The sequence below is a fragment of the Lachnellula hyalina genome (genome assembly GCF_007821495.1).
Source record: "Lachnellula hyalina strain CBS 185.66 chromosome Unknown contig00028, whole genome shotgun sequence".
Lineage (NCBI taxonomy): Eukaryota > Fungi > Ascomycota > Leotiomycetes > Helotiales > Lachnaceae > Lachnellula > Lachnellula hyalina.
This window is the reverse complement of record NW_022157142.1, coordinates 103,894-125,461: the sequence shown is the minus strand read 5'-3', so window position 1 is coordinate 125,461 and position 21,568 is coordinate 103,894. Positions and strand designations below refer to the sequence as shown.

The 21,568-nt window shown below is 47.5% G+C and overlaps 7 protein-coding genes across 7 annotated transcripts; 2 read left to right on the top strand and 5 right to left on the bottom strand.

Moving 5' to 3' along the window:
- Nucleotides 1-271: 271 nt before the first annotated feature.
- Nucleotides 272-4,221, bottom strand: CARMIL1 (F-actin-uncapping protein; the record flags this gene model as incomplete). Its single annotated transcript, XM_031147316.1, has 6 exons — nt 272-1,654; nt 1,699-2,009; nt 2,064-2,354; nt 2,400-2,637; nt 2,689-2,914; nt 3,002-4,221. 6 exons carry the CDS (start codon nt 4,219-4,221, stop codon nt 272-274), a joined length of 3,669 nt encoding a protein of 1,222 aa, XP_031007427.1.
- Nucleotides 4,222-5,373: 1,152 nt separating this feature from the next.
- pheA (P-protein) lies at nt 5,374-7,938 on the bottom strand (the record flags this gene model as incomplete). The annotated part of the gene is made up of 5 exons (XM_031147315.1): nt 5,374-5,768; nt 5,820-6,379; nt 6,812-7,664; nt 7,717-7,777; nt 7,840-7,938. 5 exons carry the CDS (start codon nt 7,936-7,938, stop codon nt 5,374-5,376), a joined length of 1,968 nt encoding a protein of 655 aa, XP_031007426.1.
- Nucleotides 7,939-8,496: 558 nt separating this feature from the next.
- GCN2 (eIF-2-alpha kinase) lies at nt 8,497-13,768 on the bottom strand (the record flags this gene model as incomplete). The annotated part of the gene is made up of 5 exons (XM_031147314.1): nt 8,497-9,219; nt 9,274-9,692; nt 9,743-11,467; nt 11,755-13,499; nt 13,566-13,768. 5 exons carry the CDS (start codon nt 13,766-13,768, stop codon nt 8,497-8,499), a joined length of 4,815 nt encoding a protein of 1,604 aa, XP_031007399.1.
- A 472-nt stretch (nt 13,769-14,240) lies between these two features.
- Nucleotides 14,241-15,777, top strand: LHYA1_G002336 (Arginine biosynthesis bifunctional protein, mitochondrial; the record flags this gene model as incomplete). Its single annotated transcript, XM_031147313.1, has 3 exons — nt 14,241-14,752; nt 14,813-15,688; nt 15,738-15,777. 3 exons carry the CDS (start codon nt 14,241-14,243, stop codon nt 15,775-15,777), a joined length of 1,428 nt encoding a protein of 475 aa, XP_031007398.1.
- A 245-nt stretch (nt 15,778-16,022) lies between these two features.
- phzS (5-methylphenazine-1-carboxylate 1-monooxygenase) lies at nt 16,023-17,412 on the bottom strand (the record flags this gene model as incomplete). Its single annotated transcript, XM_031147312.1, has 2 exons — nt 16,023-16,384; nt 16,431-17,412. 2 exons carry the CDS (start codon nt 17,410-17,412, stop codon nt 16,023-16,025), a joined length of 1,344 nt encoding a protein of 447 aa, XP_031007397.1.
- Nucleotides 17,413-18,505: 1,093 nt separating this feature from the next.
- On the bottom strand, nt 18,506-19,253 carry N7BM (NADH dehydrogenase [ubiquinone] alpha subcomplex subunit; the record flags this gene model as incomplete). Its single annotated transcript, XM_031147311.1, has 7 exons — nt 18,506-18,557; nt 18,612-18,770; nt 18,827-18,869; nt 18,922-19,002; nt 19,056-19,062; nt 19,128-19,148; nt 19,203-19,253. The coding sequence occupies 7 exons, from the start codon at nt 19,251-19,253 to the stop codon at nt 18,506-18,508; spliced, it is 414 nt and encodes a 137-aa protein (XP_031007396.1).
- Nucleotides 19,254-19,439: 186 nt separating this feature from the next.
- Nucleotides 19,440-21,172, top strand: PGS1 (CDP-diacylglycerol--glycerol-3-phosphate 3-phosphatidyltransferase; the record flags this gene model as incomplete). Its single annotated transcript, XM_031147310.1, has 5 exons — nt 19,440-19,688; nt 19,743-19,814; nt 19,864-20,144; nt 20,193-20,292; nt 20,354-21,172. The coding sequence occupies 5 exons, from the start codon at nt 19,440-19,442 to the stop codon at nt 21,170-21,172; spliced, it is 1,521 nt and encodes a 506-aa protein (XP_031007395.1).
- Nucleotides 21,173-21,568: the final 396 nt, after the last annotated feature.

Here is a 21,568-nt window from a genome sequence, read left to right as displayed (position 1 = left end):
ATCTCTATAGCTGTTTTTAAACGCTGGGCATTAATCTAAACATGCTGGTATCCTATACATCAACTAGCAACCAAGTTCACTCATGTATGATCCTTTCATCACCGCTATTGACCTATCCATCAACCATTGATCGCCTGTTAGAAAGCAGACCATCTGGAACGCCGTCCATGCCATGCAATACTCCAATGGGAGTCAAAAGATTCCCAAATGCACAATCCAACTCCACATTCCTCCACGCTACGCGATCCGTGCTCCATATAAAATGCATCACTCAGTCCTCCATATTAAAGAGGTCCGGCCCGTCTAGCTCAAACATCCTACCCCCGAGAGTGATACTGGGCAAAGGCGGGAGATTTCCGGCCTCGATCGACTTCCTATAAGCCTCCTTGTCCGACTCACTTCTATTCTCGCCTAGTTCGGTTCCAAGAGATCGCATAGGATCATTCTCCGACTCGATCGATCGAATCGAATCCAGCTCGCCTTTCGTCACTTCGGCGTCTGTAACGCTCAAGCCACCCATTTTACTGATGACATGCTCGTCCACAGGATTTGGCAGGTCTGCTTTCGGCGTTGTGTTGTTCATAACTTGCTCCAAGATCCCCCCATCACTCAGAGCTGTTGTAGGCCGCAAGTGATACTCGTCCAGAGATTTTTGATCATCGATGCTGTCTTCCCCAGACGCTATCCGGTTGTTTCGATTTAGGAACATCAACATTCGTTGTATCTCGGTGACCCATCGCTCTCCGAGGACTCGAACGACGGATTCGAGATCCTGAGGTGTCATATCTGGCCGTGGCGGCTTAGTCTTCGATGACACCCCGAGTTTAGTCAATGTGCGGCCCATAGAATTCTTTACTTGTTTCTCGCGCGTCAAGGAATGGGGGGTATTTCGAGTTTCCCTCAAGCTGACACTCAATCGCTTCATGGACGCAGATTGATCATCTTGCATGGATGGTAGCTCTAGAACAGTGTAGTTCTTGGCAAGAGCATTTACCAGAGTAGTGAAGCCTTGAAGGTTGATATCGTTGTGCTCGCAATGAATGTTGACCAGACCCGTATTTGTTTCTAGCACCGAAGCAAGGGTATTCGCTCCTTCCAAGCCCAGGTTTTGATATTCGATCCGTAATACTTTCAAAGTTGTGTTCTCTTTGAGACCTGTGAGAGCAAGATTCAAACCAATTCCAAACCGAGTTACTTCCAAGTGCGCCTGTTCGCCTGAGATATCCAGATCTTGCAACGTCGTGTTTTCGGCAAACACTAACCTAAGAGCGTCACACGTCTCAGGATTAGCGTCATATGGGAGCGATGCTTTCGAGATATCCAGATTCCGGATAGTTTTGTTTGTCCGAAGAGCCACTAGTAGCTCCCTGAAATGATCCTCTTTCTCGAATTCAATCATACGTGCAACAAAAGTCGACGGGGTACAATTATCCTTAATAGCTGCGGCAATATCGCCTACACCCCTCTCAAACCTGTTAGCGCTTACGTGAAGCTGTAATTCACGGGCTTCTCCAGGAACTCTTGTCATTGCTCTCATTAGAATAGCGACTTGCGAACCATTCAAATTGCATTGATCCATCTGCAAAATCCGCAGTCCATCTGACATGGGACTTTTCAGATAGGATGCGATTGCATCGAGGGTTTCATCATTGACCTATTGCTGTTAGTACACAATTTTCATGGGATCTAAATACTTACAGGTACCCCATTCATGGTTAGCTCTTCCAGCTTCCAGGACAGCAAGACTTCGGCCGCAATAAGAGGTTTATCTCCGGATGTTCGAGTGATCCTTGAGATATCCAGTCTCCGGATCCTTGAAAAACGGGTCATAGATGCTGAGAACCGATCAAGGTCGATCCGACCAGAATTATCAGATATGTTGACACACTCAATTGTGGCATTTTGTTTTTCCATGTGACTCAACAACTGCACAATTCCTCGGTCAGTGAGACCACATCGTGAGCATTCTATAGCTCTGACGGCCGATCTTCTCCTGTTGAGAGCGGGAACTACCTGAGGTTAACACAACCCGTATGAATCAAAGGACATGATTGAGAACTTACGCATTTCTTCCAAATCAGTCTCTCCCAACTCTATACCATTCAGCACAATCCAAGTAACGTTGGTAAGCTGTTCTTTGCATAGAGCCAAAATTGCACCTATAACCTCACACCCTGGATCTTTGTCCGAATCGCCAGTTTCTAGATCGTAGGTATCTTTGGGTCTTCGTTGAGGTAAGGTGTTTCCAAAATCCATCCTCCGTAGAGTTTTGGACTTCAGTGCTAAAGCCTGGACCTCTCGATACAGCAGGGATCGTGGATAGGGATTGATGGAGAATTTAGAGATATCACGTCCTACTCTGTTAGTGTCCTTCTAACGAATGTCGACACATTACTTACCATCCCATGTCTTGTGACACATGTGATCTGTTTTAAGGTCATGAACACCATGTAGGCTATGCAAGTTAACATCTCTAAAGGATATTGACCGGAACTCTTCATTGTATCGTAAAGCTCGCATAATCGCCAACAGTTCGTAGACAGAATACGCGGCTGCAGATGCCGGCGGATACAGCTTGAATTGAGGGGCGTCTTCGCATTCCAAGTCAATTGCGTATATGATGTTGCTCGCATTACACTTTATATTTAGTTAGTTGGGAGGCAATACAGAGCTTGAAGGGCTACATACACCATAGGCTATACAGTAAGCCACGAGAGTTCGTTCAAACCAATCATCACCCTCATAATCCATAATGTCTTCACCATTGCTTAAATGGGCTTCTAGTCCGTTATATAAGAAGGTATGGTCAGCCCATAATGGTTTTAAATACTGCCAAGCTCTATACAGCGCAAGGACAATATCTGGGTTTGCGAATGCGGCGAGTTCTACTTTTGCAACTTCTTGAAGTGGTATACTATATATGGGATTAGCAGTCTATATGACGTTGCATCAAGTAGCTAAGAGAAATACGGGCTTGCGCTTGTCAAGACGTGATACATACCGGAAAGCTAATTCAAATCTATCATCCTCCCCCTTAGTGTTGATCGTCATCGAGAAGAGCGTCACAATCCCATATGCCTTTTTTCTTGCCTTAGGAACAAGAAGCCGCCCAGATGAATCACTGAAATCCGGTACTGGTATCATATGGAGAGAGTGAAGACCGATGACCATGTAGTAAACCGAAGATCCTACTTTATGGAAATCATCGGAAGAGGACCGAGTTGATTTAGTAGCAGTCTGCCTCCGAACGACTCGAAAAACTTGAAAGTGGTTTACATCGTAATCATTAAGTGAGCTCACGATGTTGACTAGATACTGAATAACTCGATGCGAATATGGCTCCTTCTGGAGAAGCCTTGCTTTCTGAGCAGCTCCTCGGATGGACGAAAGCCAAAGATCTGCTTCTTCTGGGTCATGGAGCATAAGCTGAATGGATCCCGCTCCAGCGTACTTTTCATCTAGATAGACCACCTCAGCCGTGAAAAAAGGTCGTCCATCTTCAACCCGATATGCCGACACGATTTGTTCCAGAGGTATTCGACTCTCACTCTCGGCGGACGTATGTGAATGCCCAGATTGACCTTCATGCAAAGAGCCAAGAGACGCTGTAGAAGGATGTCGAGTCTGGTTTGCACGTCCGAAAACAGGGGGAATTTTAGGAAAGATTTCGGCGGCTCGAGACTGGCTTTTATACCGTATTAAGTGCGTATCTGTCAATACCAAGTATTCTTTTTTCTTTCTGAATAATCCAATAGTTGTCTGAACCTCGCCATGGTGCCGCACTGTGTTGTTGTTGGGCGAGACACCCGGCTCCAATGCAGGACCTTCCCAAAGCACATCGATGGGGGAATCGGGTACAGAGGTAGCCAAGTCCTCCACCAGCCCCTCATCTACGTTGTTCATCGATCGTCTGCCCAAGGAGCCAAATATCGAGACGGGTCGGTTCTTCTGGAGGGTTCGAGGTCGGAACTTGGGGGAATTCGATCTCTCGCTGCCTATGGGGCTCATCGTCCCATCAAGACCGAGATCCGAACTCGAAGACGGTCCTAAACCAAACAAAGATGCCCTCTTTCCATTCTTCTTCTTATCATGTTTCCCTCCATCGTCGTTTGCGACATCCGTGTTGATCGGCGTTAGACTCCCGAGTGACGACCTTGAGAACAGATTCATACTTTTGCGCCGACCACCACTTCCCCCGCTCTCCTTCATCAAGGGCGCCATTGTCCTTGTGTATTCGAGGCCTCCTGTATATTTACGATTTGCAAGTACAATCTGTAAGACCAAACAGAAGGTCTCAATCGCAGAGAGAGATCATGCGGAAACTGCTCCGCGTGGCCTGATAGCGATCGCAGCAGCTCTGTCGCCCACCAGACCCAGAACTAACGCCGCAGAATTCACTTCGTATGTATGGGTGTGTCCAGAAGGCCAGGACGTAGACAAAGCTCAGCGAGACACGAAACGGCTTGTTGCTGTCCAGAGAACTGACTGGTCGTAGGTCGGTGGACCGAAAAGACTATGGACGCCAGAAGGGAAGGGAAGGGAAGGAAAGGGAAGAGGAGAAGACAACAGGACAGAACAGAAGAGAATACGTTCAACGGAATGGAGGCGATTGATAAAAGTCGGAAAGGAAGCAATGCAATTATTCCATGAAACAAGCTACCACATGTTTTCGAGATCCAGGTGAAGGTCTAGCCTAGGTTTAGGTCTAGGTCTAGTAAGCTAAATGGTTAGTCAAGGGTTATGACGCCGTTGGAGGAGCGTACCTACTCTAACTACTGTAGGCGGGATCGGCGACTAGTCGGGCTGGTGTCGATGGGGCTGAGTGGCTGTAATCATGAATCGAAATTGCAAGGAACAGCTCCAATACTCTTCCACAGATCCGAGAAAATGAATTGAAGCAATTCACAACATTAAACGAGTGCCGAAATGGCAGAAGTGAAAAATGTGAGTGGATTGGATGAAGCTAAGAAAGCCGCGCGGAAGCACCTACAAAGGTAGGCGTTAGTTGTAAATGCTTGTTAGTCACTACCTACTGCCGCCACTAGAAGCCATTCTTCTTTTGTTACTTGGTTCATTACATTAATTCGAGTTGCTAGAAGAAGGTGGGCTAATCGTAGTTTTCAAAATAGCATCCTTGTCCTGCTGACCTCCTCAGAGTACTGAAATGATCTACAGTAGATAAAGTATGCTGTACGAGCCGAACCCCCACAGATACGAACTGTCTAACATCAAATAGAGACTAGGAATTTCGCTGCTCGTATATCCTTATCCTCAAGACCTGTTTCGTATCAACCATCCTAGACTATAAACAACTGCAATATTAATATCGGGTCTTTTGATAGAGCCAAAAAGAGTTAACTTACATAGCTATATTCAACCTTTCCCCACTTCCCCCTGATCTATTACGACGGCAGAACCTTTGACGGCATACCCCCCACCACATCCCTCAATCCAGACATTCAACCTGCTTTTCTTTTCCCGATCCCTTCGAACACAGATCCTCATTTCTTCATTCGCATAGAGCGGAGCCAAATTCCTGTAATCAAAACTACTAATACGTTCATGCTCTTTCAACTGAGAATTGAGCACTGAGAGCATCATGATCAATGAGAGAGGTCCATGTACTAGAAGGTCCCGATGCCCTTCTACCTCGCGAGCATACTGAGGATCAAGGTGTATGAAGTGAGCGTTGAAGCTGAGACCAGAAAATCGGGCAAGAAGGGTTTTTGTAGGAGTCATTGATACACTGAAATCTGGCTCTTGAGCAGCTATGCAGTTGGTTAGTTTGCATTTAATAGATGTGACAAGGGAAACTATACGTTTTACGACTCTGTCTGGCCTATTAGCAGCTTCTTTGGCGGCGGCTGCACTTTTCTTTTTCATAAACACCAGATCCCTCGTTTCTATCACTGCATCGTGTGAGGGAACTCCGTCCTTCTTACTATTGTCTTCTCTGATCCGCCTCACAATAGTCACAAATGCCTTCTCATTGTCTCCCTCCCCCTTCATTGCAACATTTGTCACTTGTTCCTCGCACCAATACCCTTCGGAGTGGGAATCGGAACCGAAATCGAAACTCATCCCACCGCCACATGAAAACTTAAGGGAGCCCCCAGCCCACATGCGGCGAACAAATGGTTCCCCCGGTGACTGAACCGAGTCAGTGCCATCTGGAAGAAGCTCACTGTCAGGAACCTGAGTTGGAAAGTAGACTAGGTGGTGCCCGGGGGGTAGAGTCCTGTACCGCGCGTGTCTACGCTCAATGCTAGGGTTGGGGTCGTTTCTGTCAAACCCAGGAGGGTAACAGGATGGCGGTAAGAAATTAGCGAGTGTTACATTGAGACGATGAGAGAGCATGGGCGACAGGTCGTCAAAGATCCTGTTGGGAGGGCGGCTTGTGAGCTTTTTGTAAAGAAAAGCTTGTGTTGATGAACAACGAGTGAGGCTCTTTAGACTTAGATTCGAGGAGGATATGCGGAGGCTGCGCTGCAGGCTCTTCACTCGGAAGGATCTCATATCGAATTATAAAGCAAGCATTGAGTGGGGAAAGAGGAAAGAAGAATGGTTTTACAGAGGACGATTTCACATCTCAGAGGGGGTTTTGAGCTGTCATTTGATCCCATAATAACATGTCTGTTGCATAGGTAAAGCTCTTGTATCCCTGTTACTCGGCTAAATACGGAGTATTCGTAGCTTTTATCGATAAGACGCGACGCGACGCCTACGGAGTCAAACCCTCTTTCCTTTTTCATGAATGAGGGTATTCTCAATAACTCTAATAATGGATCAACCATATCCTATCCCATCCTACCTCAAGAGTTTATCATCCCAGCTCCCAAGCCATCTCCAACTCTGCACAAATTTGGCCACAGATTCCAAAGCCCCCTCAACCCTCCCATCCGGGTCATTCAACTTACTTCCCTCAAACTCCACAAAGAAGATATACTGAAAAGGTACATCGTTGGTCGGCCTACTATTTATGCTCGTCAAATTAAGTGTATACGCACGGAAGCAATCCAAGACCTGTGCCAGTGCTCCCGGTGACCGATGATCAACTGTGAATGAAATCAGACTCTTAGTTTTCGCCGTGCTGGCGTTTGACTTCTCATCCACCCCCTTCCGCAGTATGAAGAATCTCGTCTTGTTGTCCTCGCGGTCCTCAATTCCCCGGGCGAGAACGTCTAGGCCGTGTATTTCTGCTGCGAGGCTACTGGCAATCGCTGCGCTTCTGCCACTTGTGTCTTCTTTCACCATCTCTGCTGCTCGGCTTGTGGAACTGAGATCGATCCGCTCAATGCCCTTTAGGTATGCACCGAGGAACGTCTCGCACTGTCCCCATGCTTGTGGGTGCGTGTATATTCGATCGATGTGCTTGAGACTGCTTAGAGGTTTTGTTCGTGGCTTGAGAGGACTGGGGATCGAGGTCGTTGGTGTGCAATTGCCGGAGACATCGGGAGAGTCCGTCGGAGCGTTTCGAGGAGCTTTGTGGCCGAGCAGGTAGTGACTGACATCCAGATATGCCTCCCCGCAGACATTGATATCTGGGTATATATTGTGCCGATCCGCCAGGAGCTCGAGGGTAAAGATAACGGCTCCGTTGGTTGAGTTCTCGAAGGGTACAACGCCAAAGGCCGCTTCTCCAGATTGGACCCTCTCGAAGACTTCTAAATTGCCACAATCAGATAGAACCGAAGCAGATTATCATAGCTCTGTTACCAGTGATTGCTGCTGCGGGGTTATAACTGTACTTGGCGGCTTCGAAGCATGAAAGCGCAGCCTGAGACCATAATCTGTTAGTTCAATAGACCAGGGGAGACTGGAACTTTAATGGGCCCTCACCTGATGGGTATAAGAAGAAACCGGGCCCAAGAAAGACACAATGGGAGTGGCAGTAGCTGTCTCGGGGTCTTTAGTGCCCAGCTCGGGTTGAGAAGCCATGAGGTAAGTCGATGCTCAGCCGGGTACCTACAAGTGGTAAAGAGGGGAGGAAGGAGAGGGGTAGACACAAGATCGGGGGAGATGATGATATCAATAATGTATAGAATCAAGCCATATCAATTGAATATCTAGGATTCGAGCGTCATATCTACAGTCAATCAATGAAGTACATGGATGTCCTAACAACAAATTATTTTCCACTGTTCCGACTATCGGCGGATGACCCCGCCATTCAAGCCCCGCCCCGCATTCCAGGTAAAAAGAAAACGAAACATATACATATTTTCCTGATATTTCTCGCGGGTACCTGCACAAAACTTACGGGGTTTAATCATTTCCTGGTTCCTCTTGACCTAAATATCCATAAGTTCATTCATCTTTGAACTATGAAGATACTCAGTTCTGTGGAAGATGCGGGAGCGGAGTTATATTCCAAGTAGTACTGGTGGTATCTTATTTATAATTTCTATGTACTACCCACTTACTGAAAAGTCCTGACTCCCAAAACAATTCCTCAAAGCCGAACCATAAAACGCTTGACACCACTACCTCGTAAACTCATGTTCCAAGGTCATAATATATACACATACCAGTCCTGAAGTTATAGACAAACGCATTCCGAGTAACCTCCTTGTTCTGGTGCGCCATCGTACTCATCATATCATGAATCTCTCCGATATACCTCCTCTCAGCTGACGGGACCGCATGCGTGACCCTCCTCCAGCTTTCTGGATCAGAGAGCCTAGTCTCTCGAATGAGGTCCATAACATGGTCGGTCGTCTCAACGGCCGCAATTGGTCCATCTAAGAAGGAATGAACCAGGTTTGCCGAGCGAGATTGGGCCTGCTCGACAATATTACGTCTGTTCGATTTCTTGCTCTTTTGCGCTGCTGTAAGCACCCGGACTTCCTGCTCACGATCGACGCCACCGGACGAATCTTGATGGCTGCTATGGCGTTGTAGCTTGGACCGATGCTGTGTCCCGTCTCTCTGGTCTCGTTCACGGATTTCTCCCTTCAGCCATGCTAGAAGCTGAGTAGTGGGAATATCGATATCGGGTGTTTCTTTTCTCGCCATGCTCTTCACCTTGAGGATGGAATCCTGCTTTATAATGACAATCCATGAATGCTGTTCGTCGCGGTATTTGGACAAGAGGTCTTCTGAAGACCGAGAATCTTGAGCAAGCTCTGCAGATATCTCATTCGTCCACAAGTTTTGCAGAATATCAACACCTGCCGTTCGTAGAATAGCCGCATCATGGCTAGCAACGAGCACGTCACACTATAAAGTTATTAGTCGATGCAAAGAAACTTAGTATAGTGGGGCTCTACGTACCCTCTTTGTAGTCCAAATACCATGGATCTCCTCCTCTGCCTTTCTCAAAAAACCCTTCGGTCCGGGCTTAGGAAGCCTAGCAAGCTTTTCCCATGCTAGATTGAACCCAACAGCATGGTAATCTGTAAGATTTGTACCTGCACGATGTGTATTCTCTTGGATCAGAGAGTCGTAACGGCCTCCAGCTGCAAAGACATCCTTTATTTTCTTGTCGTATAGACAAGAGAATGTGACGCCGCCTTTGCAAAACTTTTCTTTCAGACTTCCGAGAGGGCTAATGTAGATCTTGCTACCGACTTGAAAACGTTTCGTATAATCGATGACGTCTCGTAAGTGAGCAATAGCTGAGGATGCCTTCTCGAATGTACTTGTACCCTCAAATATTGTCTTCAGTTTCTGAAAAGCTTTATTGGGCGTGTCTAGGGTAATTAGCAAAGACTAACAATGAGCAAAATAGAGCAACTCCTACCTCGAAAATCAAAATTCTGCAAATCATCAACACTTGTCACGGATGCCCCAATAAGAGGAGACCTTAGCTCGGCCCCGATCTTTTGCCAGGTCCACTCCCGAATGTTAAGCTTGCTAAGAGTATCCGCAACGGCATCCCGAATGCTAGACTCTATGCGACAATAGTCAAAGATGAGGTTGAGGAGATCCGAGTGATTGATATGAAAGCACATATGCGTCGAAGCTAGAGCTGGAAAACCTGTCACTATCTCATCCAGAACTTTGATCACTTCGGCCTCTTTCAATGCCAGGTCTAGAGTGTCGGGGGAAACGATATCAAAATCTACTTCGCCAAAGGTCTGAGGCTGGCCACCAGATTGTCTATCTCGAAATACAGGGCCGAAAGCAAATGACCGGTGTACAGGTGGCTCATGTTTTGCGATGGACCGGGCATGCGGGAGAGTAAGATCGTAGGGCAATTGCAACAATGTTCCATTTGCATCAAGCAACTGAACGGCATTTGTCCCATAATGACGCGAACGAGGAAAGAGAACGCTTCGCGGGGTTTCGATAGCTCCGTGATTGCGAAATATGGAAATGAGCTTTTGTTTCACGAGACCCTGAAGCAAAAGATCGCTGGCAGTATGGTTGACAGTGCTCATGTCCCAAGCAAAGTCCTTGGCTTGTTTGTTCGGCATTGAAAACAATGTACTCATCATCTTGTGGTAATAAGGAGATCCCGAGTCCGAAAGGCCTTCCAAAGCCCGCCGAATGGTTTCAGACTCCATTTGCATTGGTAGCTTGCCACCATGGAGAAGCTCCGAACCGGAAGGTCGTTCTTTCGGGTTATGGTTCAGGAGTGATAGTATAATGTCCGTTTGCACGGTATTTTGCGCGGGGTCAAAATCTTTTGGCAAAAGAGGCTGCTTCATCTTCAATTCTGCACCAACCTTGGTTCGATCCATTCCCGGAATCAATGGCCTATAACACATCTCAAAGAAGATGATACCAAGCGAGTACATGTCTACCTTACTGGTATATGAACCGCCCCCAACACTGGATGAGATTTCCGGGGCGACATAGAAAGCAGTTCCAATACTCCTTGTCATATCCCCTCCACTCATTGTTTGCAATGCTGTAGAGTTCCTGTCTATCGTCGCATGCTGACCACTTGTGGCAAGCCCAAAGTCACCTATTTTGACGCTGGAAGTACTGTCGATGAAGATGTTCTCCGGCTTTAAGTCCCGGTGCACAACATTGATGCCGTGGATATGAACAAGACCCTCTAAAATTTGTCGGAAGAGGCGCCATATCTCGTCGCTGTCCTTATGCAGTCCTCTTTTGATTAAATCTCTGAGTGTACGCTTCTCACAGTATTCCATGGAGATATACAAGATCGTTTTGAAAGGCCGCTGATAGCGCGAATTAGATCTTGTTTTCCTCAAATTGTTGTGATGCTTCGCGCCATTTTGGATATCTTGGTTAGACGGATTTGTGGAATCGTCGTCCTCTTCTTCAGAATCCTCGACGGCGTCCGAGCCATCGTCGTATCCAAATTCGATTTGTGGATATCCGCTCGATGACATAAAGTCAAGGCCTCCAGTGCTCACCCCAAATTCAATGTTAGGACCAGTACCGGGGGACATCGCGCTAACAGAATCTTCTGTCGTCGCAGCCTCGGTCGTTGTAGTATCCTCATCGGCCTCGGAAGTATCTACGACTTCTTCAGTCCACGTATTGTAGTAACCTATCGCAAGAAGTGATTAGTCTTGATTGTTACGTGGAATTACACTAGAGTATGCCTTGCAACAGCCAATTTGTATGAAATCCTCGTGGTTTCATCCTGAGAGGCCTGATAACCTCGAGAATTCCTGAGAGTTGGAGATAATAACATGGTCACCAAAGGAAATCTAATGGAAGTAGAGACGCAGCTCGATATCGGCCGCTTCTGTCTACGGTAAATGCAAAAGTAATAAAAGCTTGCATTCCAGAGAACCAGACAGCACGAGATTCGGAAGTAAAATGCTGACTTACGGACTACTGACGGATGGCTCAATTGGGAAAGGAGGCGAACTTCTTTCAATACCTCAGTCAGAGACGCGGATGACTTTTGAATTATCTTTTTGATCGCGTAGATCTGGCCATCGAGCTTTTTTCGTGCTTTCACTACCTCCCCGAACCCACCTTTGCCAAGACGACCCTCTTCAACAAAGTCCTCCCTGTATCTAGAGAATGGGCCCGAATAAGCGTTTGCAGAGTCGTGTCGCTGCCGTCGAGGAGTTACAGGTAGCAGTGAGGATACTGAGCCAAGTCTTGATGTAGAAGCAGACATGTCTTGGTGGTCTAGTAGCTCCGCATCCGTTGCAAGAAATTCCGATGAGCCTAACTCGAAAGCTCGAGGCCGCTTCCTGGGATCTGCTTTGAATAATTTGACGATGAATTCATTGAATGAATCCGACAAAGCTAAGGAATTGGCTAATGCTGTGGGCGAAGAATACGTCTTGATGACTGATAAACCGAACGCCATCTGAAGGAATATAATTCCAAAATCCCAGATATCAGTTTTCTGCGTATATTGAGGATGGTTTATGTTTGCTATCTCAGGCGGGAACCAATAAGCTGATTTTGCAACAGCAAGCATATTTTTTGATTGCGTCTTTCCACTAAGATTTTGCAACTTCTTCTGAAACGCTGCATCTGCAAGCTTTGGTCTGACCTCTCCGCCTGGTTCTCGGACCAGCAATACATTGCCGGTATGTATGTCCTCGTGGACGATTCCATGATCATGTAAGAAGCGAAGGGCATCGAGAAGCTCGATGGTCCAGGCGCGAACTTTGCCAACGCCTAGACAACCTGCAATGTCGAGGAATTCCTCTAAAGACCCCTTTTCGGCATACTCGATGAGAACACTCACTGTCCAAGGTGAGTCGAAATCTGGGTCCTCGTCGGTTGTTCTATGGACTTTGAACTCATAAAGATCCAGAATGTTTTGATGTCTGATCTCTTTTAGTGACTTTAACTCTGTCTCGAGAGCTTGTAATTGTCGCTTGAATGTATTTTGGTCTTTTGCGCCCGAGTCTACATCAATTTGTTTCAATACAAGAGTTGGAGCATCAGCTAGATCAGCCACTGGTCTTACGGTAAAGCATTTAGATGCAGGACCCTGTCTGATGCAGACCTTGCCTGTAACAACTTGAAAGCGGAACGGGTTGCCACTAGCATCGACAAGGTTGACCGGCTGATCGAATGCAAGACTATCGTCCTTTCCTACGAAACTTCCATTATCCAGTGAGGAGTGAGGAAGTACCGTTGGAGGTGGACGGCTCTTCCGTTTAGTCTCCTGAGTTTTTGCTTTTTGACGCTTGAGTTCGTCTTCCACCAGGGATCCAAGCATTCGCTCCTCTTCCAAATGTTCCAATTGCTTCTTCTTTTCATCCTCCCCCTTTTGCCATTCGGCAAGCCTTGCTGCTGCGGCTTCATGCGCAGCTCGTTCTTCTACCAAGCTTGGTAAGTCCAATCCCGCGGCTTTAGCTTCAGCAGCTTCATCAAGGGTTTCCTGACAAGCGTTGACAATTTCCATGATCATAGCTTGCTCTTCTGCAACCAATTCTTTTGGCTTAGTTTCAATGATTTTCTGAATCTTGAAACGTGTCCCTTCTCGGAGGTTGAAATCGCCCTTGATGCTCAACAAGGGGGCAGTTTTTGGGTAGGTGGCGGTGAGGACCACGCATAGAACGACAGCTATATCGTCGTCCGAGGTTTTGATACGGATCTCAAAGCTAGGCTCGGCTTTCTAGAACATCAAATGAGAATGGTACCTCGTAGATCTCAGGGGCAACCTTTACCTTCCAAGCTCCAGTCTTGTTTCGATTCTGTGGAAATCGTCACCGTAGATGGACGCCAACGCAATGAGCTCGTCCTCTTGGATTTCCTCATATTGAGATCTGGTTACAGGATCATCTGGTTTATTTGGCTTCAGTCCGGGAAAGCCAGACGAGGATGTATTGACTTGTTGTGGCTTCTTTCCCCATGGACTAGTTGGCGGCATATTGCTATGGAGGTATGGTCTCAGAGAAGAGAAAGGAAAACTGGTCGACGTTTCTCGCAGCCGTAGCTACAAGACCTCTACGCGCTGGGGTTGGACATATTCTTTGTGAGGGTTGAGTAAGAATCTATGTTTATTATTGATATTAACACCGTATCGATATCGATCACTTGAGAGTTGGAGAGAGCCGATTACGGTAAGAGTCAGCTCAGCCTCTCTATGACACCGCACCAGAACCCCACCCGTACCCCACAATAAAACGAGGCTGAAGCGGCCGCATTGCCTTGCGCTACTGTAATCCTTGAAAAAACACCGAAAGAAAACACTGGAAGCACGAGGTGACTCAGTCTTTCAAATCTATAAGAAACCTTTGGGATGGAAGTAGGATATTTTTGAATTTGTTGAGTGACATCCGGAATACCTTTCATACCCTATTGAATTCTTTGAGAGCGTTCTGCCTTTTCAATCGCCCTCAATGGCTCCCAAACCCACCCCATCGTCTGCTTTGACAAAACTGATACTAGGACGGTCACCTTCTCAATCGCCTGCAACCAGTGTTCGTCATTACAGCGCACCTATTGATGGCACAATCCCAGCCGCAAAGCAAAAATATGTCCCTACAGGTGGTAGATATCCCAAAGGCTTCCTAGTGTCCGGAACACATGTGGGAGTCAAACCTACCAACAAAAGCACCCCCGATCTCGCCTTCATAGCTTCGGAAACACCATGTGCTGCTGCCGCCGTCTTCACAAAGAACAAGTTCCAGGCCGCTCCTGTTACAGTCAGCAGAGAAATGCTGAAAAGAAGGAACAATGCTGGGGTCCGAGCTGTTATCATCAACTCGGGATGCGCCAATGCTGTCACTGGAAAGGGTGGCATGGAGGATGCGGAAAAGATGGGCTTGGAGGCCGATAGGTGTTTTGAAGAGCCAAGTGATGGCAAGGGATCAAGTACCATAGTCATGAGTACGGGGGTCATTGGCCAGAGGTTGGTATTCTACTCCATGCTTACTTGCCTTGGGCCTTGACTAACCAATCAATTTTATAGACTGCCAATCCAAAAGATCTTGCACAGGATCCCGTCTGCCTATGATGCCCTGGGAACATCGCACGATCACTGGTTGGCTACGGCTCAAGCAATCTGCACAACTGACACGTTCCCTAAGCTTATCTCCCGAACTTTCTCCTTGCCATCCTCCCCTTCAAGCGAATATCGGATAGCAGGTATGACCAAGGGAGCTGGCATGATTCACCCAAATATGGCAACTTTGCTAGGCATAATCGCTACCGACGCTCCAATCGCACCGGCACTTCTACCATCTCTCCTTACCAACGCTGTCAATAAATCCTTCAACAGCATCTCCATTGATGGAGACACTTCAACAAATGATACAGTAGCAGTCCTAGCTAATGGTGCTGCGGGAGGCAAAGAGATCACCTCGGAATCTTCAGAAGATTATGCCGCTTTTCAGACGACATTGACCGAATTTGCTACAGACCTTGCTAAGCTTGTAGTCCGAGATGGTGAAGGAGCAACCAAATTTGTCACAATTCGTGTGACAGAAGCTCCATCCGAGGTTGGTGCTCGAAAAATTGCAAGCACTATTGCAAGGTCGCCTTTGGTCAAAACTGCACTATATGGGAAAGATGCAAACTGGGGCCGTATACTCTGTGCAACCGGTTACTCACAGATTTCGGAGCCTGGCATGCCAATTAATGATGTTCCGGAGATTGTCCCTGAAAAGACAAGCGTTTCGTTTATCCCTACAGATGGGTCTCCAGAGCTGAAGCTGCTTGTCAATGGTGAGCCTGAATCTGTGGATGAGGCTCGGGCGGCAGAGATTCTAGAACATGAAGATCTAGAGATTCTAGTCAGGCTAGGGGGTGGAAAAGAGGAGGCAGTATACTGGACCTGTGATTACAGGTAAGTCCAAACATTTCACTATCTATGTGATTTAGCTAAAAGTCTTTAGTCACGAGTATATCACGATCAACGGCGATTACAGAACTTAGCTTGATCAATACAGGCTATTTCAAAGGAAGATATAGACTTGGCCAGCAACTGAACCTTGCAGCCTCGCACAAGTCCATACATGTGACAAACGCCATTAGATACGAGCCTAAGGAACGATAATAATTATGTGGAGTGATCAGAACACTGGCAAATAGAAGATGTAGGTCCATAACGCAGACACAAGAGCCTTGAACAGGAGCCTGGAGGGGTTATGGAGCCATTGCTTATTCCGGAAATTCTTAAATTAATTCTTCGTCCCTTTTCCTTTGCTTTTTGTGTCCCACAAGCCCTCCGTCTCTTCTGCCTTTCTGTTGACAGATTCCATATCAAACCCAGCCAAGAGCTTGTACGCCCGACCAACGTCTTCGAGCTCCAAACTTCCAATAATATCATCGATGTTCTCAAATCCGTCCGGAGCACGCTCATGTGCCAATTGAAGTACATGATCCGGCCCGTTTGCTCTATTGGCAAGGCAGATCTTCGCAGTTGGCGGTAAACGTACATCTTGATAATTCGCCAGAGCCTTTGGTACATCTTGCTCGTTTTGCAGAGCAGAAGACAGAGCCACGGCGTCAAGGACGGCTTGACTCGCGCCATTTGATCCAACTAGGCCAGTCAGTACATTCTCAGTTTCCTTTTCTGGTTTCCTCACTTGGATATAGCGGATGAGCAGCATCGCCCAAAAGTGTTATTCTCCCAAAGCTCCACCTATCCACCGGCGTCCTATCACACATAGGAAATTCGGACACTTCAGCTGTCTCAGCAATAAGTTCCGGTATACTTAAGAATCCAAAAGTCCAACTGTCAAACTTGCTCGCAAACCTCGATTTCGGGACTACCTTGCCCCAATCAGCCACTGGTGGCGTCAGGTCAGGATCGTCCTTGTCTCTAACTCTCAGCTCAGCAATCCAATTCACCAGAGACTTCCCTTCCCGTTCTGCTTCTCGTCCCACAGGATATGCGATGAACTTCTGGTCCGCGTGACCAGCCCATACCATACTGCGTCCCGTGAGGAAGGGCTCTCTGAGCGAGACGCCACGCCATAGCATACGTCCGGAGAAATTCGGCGGGCCTTCATCCGGATACAGGAGGCGGCGTGCAGTGGAGTTGATGCCATCGGCAGCTACAAGTATATCCGTGGTTTTCGACTGGATTTCAGCAGGTCGAGATGGATCTGACCTTCTCGTGAAGTGGGCAGTAATGCCTCCCTCATCTTGCGAGTAGGAAGTAAACACATGATCGGATTGCACGCAATTCTCGCCCAACCTTTCCCGAACCGTTTTAAATAGCAACTCATGCAACATGCCTCTATGCACCGAGAACTGTGGCACTAAATACCCAGCTTCCTCCCCCCTCTTTTCAGAAACAACATAGTGCCCATGCCGATTGTAATACCTCAATTCAGCAGTTTTAATCCCCGTATCTTCAAGCGCTGCTAACAGCCCCAAGTTGCGCAGAACCAGCACGGCTGAGGGCTGCAAGTTGATCCCGGAGCCAATGGCTTTCAGTGAGCGGGAGGCTTCGAAGATGGTAATGTTGCGGAATCCGTCAGCTTCGAGTTGTAGAGCAAGAACCAGCCCACCAATGCCTCCGCCAATGATGGCAATGGAGAGCTCAGAATTTATAGAAACCATTTCAATTAAAGTTGCCGAGTGAATGAAAAACCAATACGGAGGAAAACAGGGTCAATTTTTTGCCGTTCTCGGAACTGGTAGGCTACTACTGTAGTGTGTGGGGTGGGGTGGGTACCGTACCTTAGGTCTCTTGTGGGGGGAATGGCCATTTGGCCGAACCGAGCTTGAGTAAAAGATATGGATAAATGGGTGTTGAAAGATCTGAGGCGTGTTGTTGGGTTTCTTCGGTCAAAGGAATAAGGGTGGACGTTGTGCGAGTTAACCACTGGATTTGAGACTCACAATACACACGTTACGTCACTGCCATGAGCTCTTCAGGTACGCATATTAAAGTGATATCTTAGACAAATAACGAAAGAACTCTGAGAGTTTCTTCCATTTCCATAATTAGGGCAAGCTTTGTATAACGAACCCATCCCTTTCCAACCTTACCCATTTAATCTCACGGGGGTGCCATGCCTCGTCCTCCTCCTTGATCCCCTTAAAACACAGCAAGCACACCCCTCGCTACCTGATTAGAAAACGAAGGCTGCTTCTTCTCCCTATTAACTTCTTTCACTTGGCATCTCTCCTTCGGCTCCCCCTCCGCCTCATTATTAACTTGGAATTCCACGTCCCCCCTCTCCAGCCTATCCCACTCATGACAACACCCATACCCGTACGCATCCAGCTCCTTCACAACATCTCCACGGTACAAGGTACTTGGGCTGCGAATTCCCATACCTTGAGCCGCAACCGCAGTTATTTAGGGAGGCGTGGAAATGGCTTGAATTGAGAGCCTTCGGACTCCCCCTTAGTTATTCTGTTCGCCATGGCTCCTAATCTTCCTGATTAGAGAAGCGTTTTGGGAGTTTCAAGTCTTAGAAACGGTCGGTAGCTTCTTTATTAGCCTCATTTAAACTGGACAGGGGTGAAATGCTACAACGAGTCTAATGACCAGAGCCCAGTAACTCTTCTCACCTGTATTTCGCACATCCAATAAGTGTTTAATGTAGAATCATTTGGTAACAAGGTTCTGATACACAATTCAACTAATTCCATTTCTCATAGGCTATGTACAACTCGCCGAAAAGCACTAGGACTAGCAACCATTCTATGTTCTTGAAGCCACCGTAGGTGTCCAGGCGGTAAGCTTCGGCTTAGTACTGGAATGAAATTAGAACTAGATAATCATGAGGAGACGGGATCTTGAGGCTCACGTAGAGTAGGTCTTGAAAGCAGCACGGCTGAACGTCAAATTTGGCCTGTGAGTGGGCAATTCCCAAGGCCGTACTTGGGTTTTAAGGATCGGATCTTGGGTCGGCGGCTTGTCTACCATGTATGAAATCCAGGCATGCCATCCAGGCTCGATGTGTGATCTGTAAAAGCAATACCATCAGAATAGGGCCCCGATACAAATATCTGGGGTCCTTACGCATCGGTCTCATAGTCCTTGTAGTCTACCCATCTCGTTCGCACTGTGCTTCTATAAGCTTCTGGATGTTGGATTTTGGTTCGAGAAGGGCTCACATGGCAACTCCTCCTCCAGATTCTCAAAGAACTTGTTTCCATATCGGTCCGTCCCAATCAACGCGCCCGCTTTGGTATCACCTGCGCCATTGATCAGTTTTCAATGCTGCGCTGAGAAATATATCCGTTCATACCTATGTGCTAGAAGAGAATATCGTCGTTCAGTATTCGCATTATCGTGTGCAAGAGGGGGGCGTTCAACATACTTGCATTTGATGGAGGGCATCCTGCACGAACAACAATTAGCAAATTCCTGCAATGCATCGGATTCATTTCCATACCTTGATACCAACTCTACGCAGGTTGCGCAACGTTCTCGTGGTCGTAGACATCTTGGCTGATGTTCAATGGCTTCTGGAGTTGAGAAGAGGTCTGATGTCGAGTTGAAGGCGGGCTTCGGTTGGTCCAATTCCGGTCTAGCCTGAGCCGACCTTCAAAAGCTCTCCGGAAATCCAAGATCCCCAACCAAGCTTCCAATTTCGGCGGTCTACAGATATCAGATATCTCGAGAACTGGCTATGATAGCTAGGAGCGTCCTAAGATGCTCTGCCACCCGAAGGCTTCATTTAGGCCGGCCGCGAATGGTCCTGGCTAAGCCGCGCAAATTCTCGACATCTACGCCCGTTGCGAATGCCAATAGCTCCTCGACAGCTTCAATGCTAGGCGCCTTTACGAATGAGTTGGACAGGATAGCACCAAAGTTCGAGATTCAAGGGTCACAGATTCAGATATTGCGTACGCCGTCGGATTTCTACGAGACACTGAAGGTCCGCCCAAGCATTACCCAGTACAAGGCAAGGTCTATGGCTGATGGAAGGTAGTCCAAGATTCTTGGTGCAGAGAAGCAGATCTTTCTGTCTACATTGTACATAGGCAAAACAGAACATGAGCTTGTAATTTGTTCCTGGTTACTGGCAATGAATATTTGTTGATTTCTATTAGATTTTCACCCTCCATCAAGCTCTTAAAAGCAAACCCAATTTGAAGCTCAGTATTCTTACTGATGCACTGAGAGGTACTCGGGAGTCTCCGGAACCATCATGTGCTTCCCTACTTGCTCCATTGGTAGACGAGTTTGGCTCGGACAGGGTTGAGATTCGAATGTACCATACGCCAAATTTGACAGGCTTGCGGAAGAAGTATATCCCAAAACGAATCAATGAGGGCTGGGGATTGCAACATATGAAACTTTACGGAGTGGATGACGAGATAATCATTTCAGGGTAAGCACACTCCTAGAACTTGGGATATTCAAAAGCTAATTGAAAAAGGGCAAATCTTTCCAATAATTACTTCACTGACAGACAAGACCGGTATCACATATTCTCTTCAAAAGAGATCACCTCTTACTTCTACAAGATACATAGCGCGGTATCGAAACTCAGCTTCCTAGTCACCCCGGATCAGCAATACCCCGCGGGTTACACTCTAGACTGGCCTTCCTCCAACCTCGCCCCCCTCACCACTCATCGATCCCAAGAAGTACATTTCAGCATCAACCAGCATCCTCCATCCCCTGATCAAGCCCTCCACCACCACCGCCGCCCCATCTTCCCCTTCCACAAAAACAAACACAACAGTCTACCCACTTTCCCAACTCACCCAACTCCTAGACCCGGACACCTCCACCGAGTTACCTTCAATAACCCACATCCTCCGCACCCTCTCATCCCCCTCCTTCGGCACCTCCTCCTGGACCTTCACCGCCGGTTACTTCAACCCCGACCCGTCCCTGACCTCCCTCCTCCTCTCCGCCGCCTCCACCAACAACACCGTCATAACCGCCTCTCCCTACGCCAACGGCTTCTACGGTAGTAAAGGCGTCTCCGGCCTGCTCCCGGCAGCCTACACATTGCTCTCGCGGCGCTTCCTCGAAAGCGCGCAGAAATCCGGCCGCGAACACGACATTGCGCTTAAGGAATGGCGGAGGGGGACCGTCGGGGAGAACGGCGGCTGGACGTACCACGCCAAAGGCCTCTGGATCTCGCTTAATGGGGAGAAGGAGCCGAGTCTGACGATTGTGGGTAGTAGCAATTATACGAAGCGCAGCTATGGGCTGGATTTGGAGGCCGGGACGTGTATTGTTACGAGTGATGAGGGGTTGAAGGGCAGGTTGAGGGAGGAGAGGGACGGGTTGCAGGAGTTTGCCGGGAAGGTGGGGATAGATGATTTTTTGGGGGTGGAGAGGAGGGTTGGGATAAGGGTTAGAGTTGCGATGTGGATTGTTAAGATGGTTGGGGGAGCTTTGTAAAGAAAAAAGATTCAAAAAAAGGAGTAGAGCGGATAAGGGGTAACGAGTACCGTATTCACTTGTAGGATTATTAATGTTCACTAGATATAGTAATGAGATAGTAAGAAGAGGCGCGCTTTATGCCTGGCTGAATAGCTGAATAAGTCCTACAACACCATGACAAAAGCTACTATGATATGTACCATGAAAAAGAAGCCGGAAAAGTCGACGATCATAATCCCCATCTTGTCGTACCATCATTCATCAAGTCGTCCACCTACCCTTCGCCGTAACACCGTTTGCCCAAATGGGTTCCTCGCAATGATACCTTTCCAATGCATTCATTCACACAAATCCTTGCATGCATGTTACACCACCTGCGCTCGCTTTCATCTCGAACGTATACTATACTCCCAG